We start from the raw sequence: 12,838 nt of genomic DNA, 5'->3' as shown, positions 1-12,838 counted from the left end.
AAATTATTTCTTGTCTGAAAATTATTGTTACCTGCTGGTGCGAAAATGTTTACTATGTCTGTCATTTTCTAACCTTTTCTTTATGGGAATAAAAAAATCAATAGCCATTTTAACATTTTGTTTAATAAGGGTTTATGTAAGTCTGATTACCATTAGGGTAAGGACACTCTTACTGTGTTCTGTGGCTTTATTTTGCTACCCCAGTGGCATTTGGAGCCTTTGGACATCAGTGGGACATTTTCTACAGGACTGGTGACACAGGTTCTGCCTAATCTACTCTTGGGACCCGTGCCCAGCTCAGGTTTGAGTTTTCTGTATTGGTTGCCTCAAACAAGGTGTTCACACCAAACACATCACCTGTTCTCCAGCTGACACTGACTGTGTGACTTGGGAGCTTTGGGCTTCCCAGTGGTGCTGAGCACGTCCTGCAGGGCAGGGACCTCCCATGCTGGCCCAACTCAATCCTCTAACAACTTCACACATGCCCCATGCTGGAACAGACCTTGACTGTTGCAACCCTGTAGCCTCCCTGTTGAATTTCATGTGGGAGTAGGCAATCCACAGCTACCTCTTATAGGGATAAGACCTACAGAGTCAATCTGTTTCAAATATGTCCACGTTTTAAGTGGTGACCACTCCTGGACAAGGGTTGAAACCCACCCACTGATTAGCCTGGGACAAAACCCTCCAGCTATATGTGCTTCTGAAAACACAAGGATTTGACTCAGACACAGAGAGTTGCTAGAGAAGTAGCAGCCTTAAAATTTTTCTTTCGTAAGATTTCAGAAGGATTTTTTAAAATCCTGCTGTTTTGAATATAATTACACCACGACATAGTTATTTTTATGCAGTTCCTGTCTCCCTTCGCTGTCTGGGATTAGTCTTTATTTAGTGATGATGTTGAGTTATGTCTCATGTCCTGGTTCAACCTCAAAAAAATTACAACAGGAATTCTGCCTTAGCATTACTCTGCCCCCATCTTACCATGATAAAGAGATGCATTTACTATAAGTGCAAATCCTGCTGGCAGTGATGTTGCTACTACAGCCAACATGGTTTCAGCAAGTGCCTGGAAGAAGCAAAGTGAACAGTAATGCTGCTTCTAGCACTGTCTTCTCCTCCTTTCTGTCACTTTTGCCTCTAAAGCAGACGTCTGTTACATTTTGGAGCTTTCTGTAATTCGATCAAATCCAAGGCAGATCATGTGGCAGAGTGACAGCAAAGTCAATGGATGGCATTGTCTCCAACTTGTTATCTGTCTGGGGTCTGCTCTGATCTGTGCTGCTGTGCCAAGTGCCAAAACCTCAGAGCCAGATCAAAATGTAAAACAGTTTCTACAGGGAAAAATTCTTTCTGCTTTAAATGTAGTCAAATTGCCAAAGCCAATGGACCTACTTACTCAAGCAGTAACTCCTGAGTACAAACATTCCCAGACACAAGACTCAACTCACAGCACAAATTGGTTTTTGAATTGATAATTAAGTCATTTACTTTTTTAAATTTCAAACATGGAAAACAGCCAAGAAATGCAGACTTTCAGCTATCACTGCAGGAAAAAGTGCAGCTTCTAAAATAAGAAATCATTGATAATTATTTGTTAGGACCTAGAAAAATACATTGGTTGAAAATGATAGTTTTGTGTCTACTTCAAATGTAACTGTGTTCATACCTTTCCCCCATTTCTCTTCCTGGCATGTCTAACATCTTTTGTTTATTGATGGCTACATTCTACATAATTCTTTTTTCCAGTAGCTCCTTGCTAACTGTGAAATGTAGATACCAAGCCTTAATTTAAAAAAAAAAAAAAAAAAAAAAAAAAAAAAAAAGAATATTAAAACCAGCATAATCTGAGAGGGAAGATTGGAAGATTCTTCACCATGAATCCTGATGCATGCAACCCATATGAAAACTGGTGATCCTTTCCACATCGAAGCAGATACCAGCTGGTTTTGAGACAAAATGGAGCAATACTTTGCAACCAAGGTTATACCGTGCCTTTTCCTTTGCCATTTATTGCTTTTATGAAAATAAGAGGAAACCTTGCAAAATAATCTGATTTCTGAGCTGACCTACATGATCTACAGCTCCTTGTCTTCTTCAGGGAAGTCCCATGCTTTTGAAGTGATAGGTACTTACCATAAGGCCTTACAAGATTTTCAAGTAATTTATTATCTGCAAGGCTGCTGCAATACCTGAAACTGTTCTGCATGATGACTTCTTAATTGTATGCCATGCAATTACCTTCCACCTCACTTCTGCAGACAGCAAAGTCCTTGCAATAATTGTGGATGTTTTTGAGGTTAAATTACACTGATTAAAGATGTTTCACTGAATTTGAAGGGGAGCAGTAAGTATTATTGATCACCTCACTGCATATAGGTAGCCTAGAAATCAGCACAAAGAAGATGTATGATTAGATGTGAATGTAAGTGATATAATTTCAGAGTGATATATATAGCAGCAGTTTTAATGTTTCCCATTCAGCAACATCTATTGCTTATTTATAAATGCTTCAGAATAATCAGATTTTCAAAACAGACCAGAAAGAGCCATAAATATACAAAGAATATGGAGGAGCTAAAATTAAAAGATTGAATTTTGGAGTAAAACTACTGGATTCTGCATAGTTTAGAGCTGATAATCCTACTCTTTCCTGATGAAGCACAGAGAAGGATCATGTCAGTGTGTTCTGGGTCCTTGTATCTGCCCTATACTGAAAATCAGTCTTTGGTTTGAACAAACATGATTTCTCCTCTGTAAAACAGGGAAGAAAACCCTCCTAGCTTTAACAAGATACACTAAAGCTTTGAAATTCTTGATAATCTGAGAATGTTTTTATTTTACCATTCCCAGCATTTGAGACTCAAACAAGTAACTTAGAAATCCACCTGGAAGTTCAAAGCCACAAAAGGAAACATTCCCTGGCAAATCCCACCCAGCAACCTACTTCAACTTCACCATGTTCATAAATCCTACTTCATCTCCACAAACTTTTACATTATTTACTCTGTGGTCATGAAAACTTGTGAATACCCATTTGAAACCAAAACATTTGCTGAAAGTGGATTTCAAAGAAAGTTCAGCTTCAAGACTTTGAAGTCTTTTAGTTGCCAGTCATTCAGGCACAAGAGATAGTACTACTCATTTGGGAAAAAAAGACAGTTCTCGAAATGAATTTCAGGCACTAAGTGCTCTTTTCATAAAGAAATGTAACCTTAAACCTTCTCAGACACCACACCCAAAATGGGTGGGTAGGTAAATACTACAGTTCCTATCTTAAACTACACCCTAAACAAGGTACATTCTTGGTCAAGCTTGCCAAGCCTTATTCCTGTAACTTAAAAATGTTCTCTTGGTTCTCTTCAGAAATGTAACTAATACTTGGTATAATTGAAGAGATTTTCTCCTGCCTGTTGACCTTACATTTCCCTTATTAAGATAATAGTATTTTCTTAGAAGTTGCCACAGGCATTTCTGCAAGGTCAAAAAGACACAATGCACAGACAGGGATAAACCTGCTTTGAATTACTACATCTGTTCATGCTCCAGTGGCACTGAAACCCTGTTGGCAACAGATCAGGACAAGTAGGTCTTGAGTAGAGCACTCAGCTTCTTAGAAAATGCAAAAAGGAGGGTACAGTCAGAAAAAATCCTGGCATGCTGTTAAACATTTCCCATCCTGCTAACACACATTAACAACAGGAGTCCCACAGGTATGAGGGAACCTGACAGAACCCTGGCCAAGAGATGCCCCAGTGGCTGCAGAATGCTGTCTGTTTGCTAGGATGCACAGTGCATCCAAGGGAAAATCTCTTCCCTTGGCAGTAGGTTCTGAAGAGCTAAAACTGGTTGTTTCTGAAGTCTTTTGCTTACAGAGGGGTTTTAGAAACTTCAGCTAGTGTCAAAATAAGTTATGCTTGATGAGAACTCTTGTTATTGCAGTTTTTGGAAAGAGGCATCTGAAACCACCAGCAGACAGGATGCTACCTTCAAGGACTTCTGTCACTTAGGTACCACTTACCAGTCCTTTTCTTTTGTTCAGACTCTCACCTTACTCATTTTATAGGATTAGGTAGAAGGCCACATATGCTCCAAAAGGGCAGATAACCTCGGGGCAGATAACCTCAACCTTTGTCTTTGGGTAGCAGAGTTGAAAATCAGCAGCTCTGATGGCAGCATACTGTAAAACCAGGATACTGTTGTGAATAATGAGACATGTAAAGTGTTTTGATAAACTGAAAGAATCTAAATGGGCCTCAAAAAGAAAAGAGGAAAAACATTAGGGATTGTCTCCTTTTCCAAAGTCTTCCATTAGTTCCCTCACAGACTCCTGTTTTCCACTTCTCAGACTCTGACTCAAAATTCCATTTAAGAAAATGATCCTACCATCCCTTCAAAGATTTAACTTTATGGTAGAAAAATTATATTGTTGTTATTTGCCATTACAGAGAATCATTCTGGTGTAGTTTTCTTTTCCTAGCATTTGTGTTATTTTATTAACATCTCCATAATAGCAGTTCGCACCATAAAAGGAATTCCATTTTTTAACATGATTATTAGGCTTGATTTTCATCTTCAAAGCAGAGATGTTTTTGAAGGAGCCCAGAGACAGGGAAGCAATACCACTCAGACACTGCAGTCAATTGTTACCTCTGAGCACATCCATTTAGAGATAGCTTCTCTTTGATGCTTCTGCCAGTTTTATTCACAAGCATATAAAAAAAGGTCATGACATTTAGAATTACAGTACTCTGGAAATTAAATGTTCCTTTACATTTTTAATTTCTGAAAGTAATTTATTATGGAATAATATTTGAATATGATTGAATGAACGTGTAAAGATTAATGCCAAAAGTCTTTAAATTGGAAGTTCATAACCACGTGCATTTAACCTTGTTGTATAATAGGCATAAGAAAGTTTGTGTGGTATCTCTAAGAGCTGCATTTCCATTTTGCTGGAAGCATTTGCACTGTAATTCTCCTTAGAATTTTTCCACTGCCTGCTGTGTCTGTACGAGGCATGAGGTTTAGTTTTCTGTCATTTTCTACTTCAGATTGTGCTGTTCCTGAATGGATTTCACAAACCTGGCAACTAAGTCAGAAGAAACTGAGTCCCAGCTGTCTGCACAATGCTTTTGTATAAGGAACAAATCTACTGATTTTTATAACAAATCAGCAATATTAACGATACTACAGTGCCACACAAGGAAAATGAAATTATTTTGTGTAAAGCCTAGAGAGGATATTATTAAGTAACCAAAATGCAAGTCAGAAGCTCTGGACTAGAGTCATCTGAAGGTTTGGTGAAGGGGAGGGAGATGACTCCAGTGCTTCTGTCCCCAGGCTTCAGAGGACTGTCACACTCTGCCATGCATTGCCTTGTACATCTCACACACATCACCTCAGACATTAGTTGGGGTTCATTTCTCCAAAGCCAGGAGAAGCTATTTGTTGAACAAATAAAGGGCTCTTATGAAAGGCTATGGACATTTTTTCTGTGGTCACCAACTAGAATTGTAACTGTCCCATAAACCTGAGGAAAGCTGGATTGCTTCCAGGCTGGAAAGGGCAGACACACACAATTCCAAATCCGTCTTCAAACGCTGCTAAAATTGCACCTGGGTAAAATTTACACTGGCATATTGAATTTACTCATGTTTTCTCCTCAAATCTCCAGGGAGATCTTTGTTAAAAGACTGCAAACTCTGAAATATTCCTTTGGAGACTCCATTACACTCAATGGGCCAAACAAAGAGACAATGTCTGAATAAAGGAGAACGAAGAAACAAGTTAAAAGAAATCTTTACCTGCCACATTAGTGGCAGAATTCAGAGATTCAGAAGAAAATTTAAGGTAAAGGAAGTCTGAAAGCCCCTTTGCTAGTTATTTGATTCTGAACACCAAACGCCCACTTCTGTAGGCATTTCAGCACCTAACCCCAGAAAGAAACAGAGATAAAGCAAGTTATTCCTCTGTTTGGTTGTTTTTTTATTTTCTTGGGTTTTTTTGCACACACAAACACGTGCAACACACATCATCACTCCTATGCCTGCACAAATATCTTGCTTATGACACCATAATGAGGGTTACAAGCAGCTTCTTTGCATACACTATCAAGTGTATTTTTTCATACACCACTGTCAAAGTTTTCCCTTACTTCCTTTAGTCCTTCAAGGGGGCCAGAGCCCTCTCTGCCTTCATGCCACACTGAAGATGGCTTTTCATGTCCTTGTCACTAGGGCAATGGCAAGAGTAATGTCAGCTCAAGTCTGGCCTTGAAAAAGCCTGCAGGAAAGTTGCTCTACAGATCACCCAAATCCATTAAATTAATGGTTTGTTGGCTGGAGTTAAAGTTTTGAGTCAAGTAAAACAAAAGCTGGGGTTTCAGAATACATATACCCTGTCAAATTGCATTTGTCAAGATAAGGATTATTAGAATCTTTTTTCTCTTGTGTGAATGGAATTGTAGGCTTAAAACGTCACTGAAGATTTATTAATCTGATACTTTGATAAGGGAAAAAAAGAAGGCATATAGGGAGCAGCTTATGAGAAGAAAAGTACATGTTTGTCCCCAGCTATAAGAAACAGAAAATAGGAATAAGGCAATTTATCAGTGGTTATACTGTAACCAATAGATTGAAGCCACAGGAAGCAATATTACAGCTATATATTGATTTCAGAACTTTGCTATCTAAAATGCTTCACCGAAGTTTGATAGCTCTGCAGAAAAATGTCTGTGATTTGCAAAATACAGAATAAAACTGAGTTTTCAAAATCCAGGCTGGTGAATCCCTTCTTTTCCTAGGAAGTAGATGGAGGCCTAATGTGTGTACTATGGAGCATGGCCCACCAGCAGCATCATCAGTGCTTCCAGCTGAACTGACAGGGCCTGAACAAACCAAAGGAAGTGTTTAAATATTTTTCCTGTTTTTATGTCTGCTACCTTTGGAAAATGCCAGTAGTGGGGAGGACAGTGAAGAGAGATTCTCAAACATTTGGACTCAGACCATTGTCAAAGCTTCAGGTATTTTTATACTCCATGTGGTGCTGGAGGCAGAGGAACACATTTCACTGCTTAATGTGATAGAGCAAACCCTGTGGACATCAAGACTTCGGCTTAGTGAGCTTCTAAAATACAGACAGGAGCCCAGCAGCTGGGCTAAAAACCAGGTTGGTGTTTGCTTTGCCACAAATGGTCTCACCAGCAAATCTGAACTCACATCAAGAAATCACAACCACAGTAACAGCTCTTCCCCCTTCCAAAAGATTTTCCCCATAGCAGGGTGGAAACTCTTAGACAGAACCTGATTGTGGAGCTTGCTTTGCCACAAATGGTCTCACCAGCAAATCTGAACTCACATCAAGAAATCACAACCACAGTAACAGCTCTTCCCCCTTCCAAAAGGTTTTCCCCATAGCAGGGTGGACACTCTTAGACAGAACCTGATTGTGGAGCTTGCTCTGCTGTGGGACTTTTTGCTTTTTGTCAGTGCCTTCTGCAAGACCTAATTCACTTTGGCTGAGGTCACTCCAAGACAGCTTGTGCTTTACTTCTTTGGAAAGGACCTGAGGGAGTGAATTAGCTCACTGGGCTTTCAGACCTAAATAGAGAACTCCCTGAGAGCTGGCAGGAAAAATAGTAATTTGTGCTGAGATGCCAGCCTTCAGTTTTATGTAACATCAACTGATGCAAGTTGGTAGTAGAAAGAGGTTCATGTATAAAGAGAGATACTTGTATCTACTTGACTTCTAATGATAACATTAGTAAGAATAAAGGTTTAAATTATAATCAGCAGCCTGTGCATTAACCAGTCATTTAAAGTTATATGTATGTATTACATGGGATCTGAATTATTTTAATCCAATATATTTCCACTCAAAAATAAGAATCATAAGCCTGAACACAGTTTTCCTATGAGACTCTGTCAAGTGGGTGTTAGTTCTTCAGCAGTTAAGATGTTTGAACTACGTGTTTAGAAAAGGATTACTTGTACTTTAGCTTTTCTCAGTGTGTTCTTTTAAGAAAACAGTAGGAACCAATTAATGTGTTAGAAATCCATTAACAGCTCAACTTACCAATCTTCTCCATTTTGTGTTTTGAACTCTCAGGTCCTGGAAGGCAGGGGCAGGGCCCATCACATCGAGCTGTGATGGCTTTGCCAGAAGTACATGCATGAAACTCCAGCTTGCACTAGAATAATGGGAAAAAAAGAAAAAAGGAAAAAAAAAAGAAAGAAAGAAAAAAAAGATTTGAATTAGGACAAGCTATAAAACCAGCAGCTGTGGATTAAATGAGAAATATCATTTAGCAGTAATGGCACTGGACAGCTTGCAAACCTCCAGTCTATTTACAATGCCATTGTTTTTATTATTACAGATAACAACAATCATAGCTACTTCCTATGCAGAGTTCTGCACAGAACTTCTAACTGTGTCTTGTGAAGTGTTGTTTTTATTCCCTGATTAAGCATATGGAATCTGTAGCATAGAAAGTTGAAACAATTTCTTCCAGGTCGCTTAAGAAATTAGCAGCAAACCTGGGAAGAAAATATAAACCTCCATGTTACATAACCCCCATGTGTTACCTCTGCTGCATTACCAGTTTGCTGCTATGAAATCACCTGTTAACAGCCCTGATTTATTAAGTTTGGTCTTTTGAGGAGCTCGGAGCTCTCAGCTTCCATTGAAAGCAATGGGCTTGGTCTGAATAACATTCATGAAAAAACACCACTCCCCACAAAAATGAGAACTGAAAGAAATGTTTTTCATCTGCTGGTCCTTCACCATGCCAGCTTTTCTCATCAGAGAAGAAACTTTGAATGACTAATAATTAGAAATTGCCTTAACAATTAACAGCTCTGTCCCTAAAAACAGCCAGGCATGATGCACTCAGCTCCAGAAATACAACAAAATAATACAACTGAGAAGTGCAGCTTTTATGAAGACCAAAGGATGACCATGGTGTCACTTAGTGAGGGTTCAGCAGACAACTGGAGCTCATTGGGCAACAGCCACTGACAAAAATCACAGCATCACCTTCTGCTATTTTGGTACAGCAGGAGCCAAGAGACCAGAACAAGATGGTCTTACAAGGTTAAGTGCCTTCTGCTTTGAAAGTACAGCAAATATTCTGGCATTGCCTCTATTTGTTTTTGTTAAAGGACCCTTCTTTGCCCAGGCTTTAATCTAGCAACAGGACACCATTATCCTGTGCCTGCATCCTTTCTGCTGACATTATCTATGGGTGCTTCTGAACTGAATGCACCCTGGTGGCTTCATGCCCTGTGGGATATTCTGCCCTTCCATTTAGAAAATGCCCAGCCAGACACAGATGTGGGCAAGCTTAGCTTCTGTCTTACACTAATTTCTTGCAACACTGAAGGAGTAGAAGTACTTCTTTTCCATCTAGCTGTTTCAGAAATACACTTGCTTAACCTATGCTGTTTGTACAGAACAAAAGCACAAGAGAAAGCACATCAGAAGGAGAGAACAGGCAAAAGGAGAACTCTGAGCACACAGTCCTGAAGGCAATAGACTCCTTCTACAGCATATTCCAATAGTCAATATGCTATTGAGAACACAAGCATAAATCTTCTTCCTGCAGCAGGAGTTTATAATTTAATCCCTTACAGAACATCAATTAGTTACATATTTTATTATGCATAATAAATGTAAATTATGTATCTAAGCACTAGCAATTATACTTCAAATGCCACCTTTAAGATGGTAAGGCCTATTTCAAGCCCTTTATTATGTGCAGTTAAGAAAGAGCTTTACAGCTGGAAATAGCAAGGCAAGTTTTTCCTTACCTTTCCTTACGGTTGAGAAAAATGGCAACTGAAAAGCTCAAAATAAACAAGAAAAGAAACTGCTAAGAAAGGGGTGTGTTTACAATTGGAATGCATAGGATAAGATGCACAGCTAATCTTGAAGATCACAATGCTGCAGTCACATGGGAGTAGATTTACACCTATGATTAAGCACAGTTTATTCCCACCCTACTAATTTGGGGTATAAATGGATACATATGCATAGAACTGGGGGGTCAGATCAGTGTTGGGGCAGGAAGATGAAGAACTCAATTGTTTTAAACATTGATTAGGGTACTACTGATTACTTTTCATCACCCAGGCATTGTTTGTAACTGTTACTCTTTTCCCTACAGAAAAACATGGAGATACCCTGTGATGGTGTGTGTGCTTACTCACTGTAACAAGCCAAAGGAGTAGCTCAACTTTGGATTCAATGACATTGCCTAAACACAGTCTCTAGTCCCCAGAAGACATCAAGATGCTTGCAGACATCAGCCATTGCAGGCATTTTACACAGGACTTACTGGGACCAACACCACAGTTTGGGGCTGGTGCCTCTGATTTCAGGGAACCCATCTCACTGGTGATAGGATGGGATTTACCTTGACACTCTGCTGAGATCTTCTCCCTGCCAAGCTTCCTCTTACTCTGCTCCCTCTCTGGTGTTTGAACTGCATTTGTTTACTGTGAACCTCAAGGCCCTCATAAACAACTCTAAACCATTTTAATGCAGAAGGAAAACCAGCTCTGTTATTGGGTGCTTAGTGTATATGGAGATCAATAAAATATATGAGGGGAGAAATGGTTGAACATATTCATGGAAAATTCATAAATTAATTTATTCAACTAAGATGCAGGAAATTATTGCAGTGTGTGTTTTGGCTACAGTGTTCCCCAGAGAATCCACTACTTGTATAATGATTCCCTCTTTATTGTCAGTGAATCTACAGAATGTGTTTTGCATAAGCATTCAAATTTGAGAGAGAAAGACAATAGCTACATAAATTTTATTTGCAACTATTTTATTCCTGTCTATCAGTCTTCAGCCTGTAGTCCCTGCTAGAGGAGAATGTAGATATTTTTTTTAATGATGTAATAAAACAGCTATCTCTGCCTTTACACTGCCTTTCAACTTCTGGCAGCCAGGTTTTGATCTACCTTGCACATTAGTAATATTGTTGAATAAGTTATTGTGATTTTTGACACGCAGGAGTATATTTGACAAATGCATGGCTACCTGGACAACCTCCAGACCACATTAATGCCTCAAGAGCTTTGCATCCTGACACAAGAACTCAGGTACTTGCTTAAAATGCAGCCAAGTAAGGCAGCAGTGGGGTGAAACAGGGGTCAGCAGTGTTCAGGAGGCTGCTGGCTGGCAGGAACCTGGGAACAGAGCAGAGCAGGCAGATACTGGGCACTTCCCTGCACTGCTGCTGAGCTGGAACTGCAGGCAAGCAGCTCCAGGTGAGCCAGAAGCTTGGGAAGCTCCTTTTCTTCACTCAGCTGGTCCCTGGCAGGAGAGGAGGGCTCACAGGAATGTTGCAGCAATAGAGGAAAGACATGGAGCTGCAGGAGCAGGTCCAGAGGAAGGGCACAAAAACGAACTGAGGGATGGAGCCCCTCTCCTGGGAAGACAGCCTGAGGCTTGGGGGAAGGCTGACAGCTCAGTCATGACACCACAGCACATTTTTAACCTCTAATCACAATATAGAGGGTAGATACTGTCTGATCCTACAGCACCTTTCAGGGGGGATGCAGAGGTAACAGAACCTGCTGCAGATAGCCTGAGACACACCATGTGTCTGATGTTCTGTTTGTAGGGTCACAGAGAGGACAGACAAGCAGAGCACTCTGCACAGACTTGGTGTCCTGGACCACTTCACAGCCTCAGTAAGAGCCACCAGGGAAGGGGATGAGGAGAGAGAGCTCCTTTACCCATGGCTAAGGAGAGGGAAGGCTCTCCAAGACCCTGATTTGGACTTAATGCATGAAATTTATAATGCAGAATCTATTATTATTTCTAGTAGTTATGGTAACAAAGGAATAAATGTTAGCTTCCAAACTTTTATTGTTTCTGTCATTAATTGAAATGTGAATTAAAAAGGAAAGCAGCAGCAAATTTTTGTTGGTGGAAGTACGTAGGAACAGGCTGATGGTATACATGATGAAGACAAAGTACCATTAAATTTCCTTCTCAAAATACTTGAAAGGGGGATAGGAGGTTAAATTTCATATTATGCTAATTAAAATGTACGTTTAAAACCCAAAACATTACATCTTACTAATAGCAATTGCTCTAAAATTCTATTGTTGAACAGTGCTCTGGGCTGGAAGACATTGCATCTTCTTTAGCACCCTGCAGCTTTTTACATTTCCACCAATATTATTTGAGTGCAGTGTTTGTTTTATGGTGCATCTTTTGTTGGCTCACAGTATTTCTTTCCTGAACTTCAGATACAAATAACAAAAGCTCATTATTTTCTACCTTATCTTTTACTCGGTACCTGCCACCAGCAGAAGCTAAAACTTTCTGAAATTACAACATATTTATTAGTCCAGAGGCTCTTTATATCAGTAGCTTTTCATACCTATCTGTCTTAGCAGATAATTAGAATCCATTGGAACTGAGGCACCCATTTGAGTTGGGCTATTTATTTACATGCTTTAGAGCAGCACTTGCCACCATTGCTTCCTTAGCTCGAGCTTTTATCAATATTTTCTTTATAAGCCTCTGTTTCCAATTTCCATCAGATGGAAAAAAAAAAAAATTACTGTATTTGGAACATCCACAGTGCAGACATAAAAAAAAAATTAAAAATTAACTTGGCACAATAAAGAAGTTCAGTACCTTTTCTTCAAATCCCCAAAGAAATGTCATATAGTGCACTCCCATCCTCCTGTGCAGGGACATTAAAACTTTTAAATGGGAATTCTGCAAACTTTTTAGGCTCTGTAAAACCTGAAATCTTAAAAGCAGCTGTTCAGTTGGGAGACAGCAAAGTCAACCATGTGAATTCATGTTT

The 12,838-nt window shown here is 39.5% G+C and overlaps 1 protein-coding gene across 1 annotated transcript in view; it reads right to left on the bottom strand.

Moving 5' to 3' along the window:
- SPOCK1 (SPARC (osteonectin), cwcv and kazal like domains proteoglycan 1) overlaps nucleotides 1-12,838 on the bottom strand; it is a 241,998-nt gene that overhangs the window by 47,699 nt on the left and 181,461 nt on the right. Inside the window, exon 6 of the mRNA XM_071759083.1 lies at nucleotides 8,077-8,191. Within this exon, the coding sequence (XP_071615184.1) occupies nucleotides 8,077-8,191 (115 nt within the window). The remainder of the gene's footprint in view (nucleotides 1-8,076; nucleotides 8,192-12,838) is intronic.

The sequence above is a fragment of the Heliangelus exortis genome, chromosome 15 (assembly GCF_036169615.1).
Source record: "Heliangelus exortis chromosome 15, bHelExo1.hap1, whole genome shotgun sequence".
Taxonomy (NCBI): domain Eukaryota; kingdom Metazoa; phylum Chordata; class Aves; order Apodiformes; family Trochilidae; genus Heliangelus; species Heliangelus exortis.
Note: the sequence above shows the minus strand (reverse complement) of the source record. Positions and strands in the feature narration are given on the sequence as shown.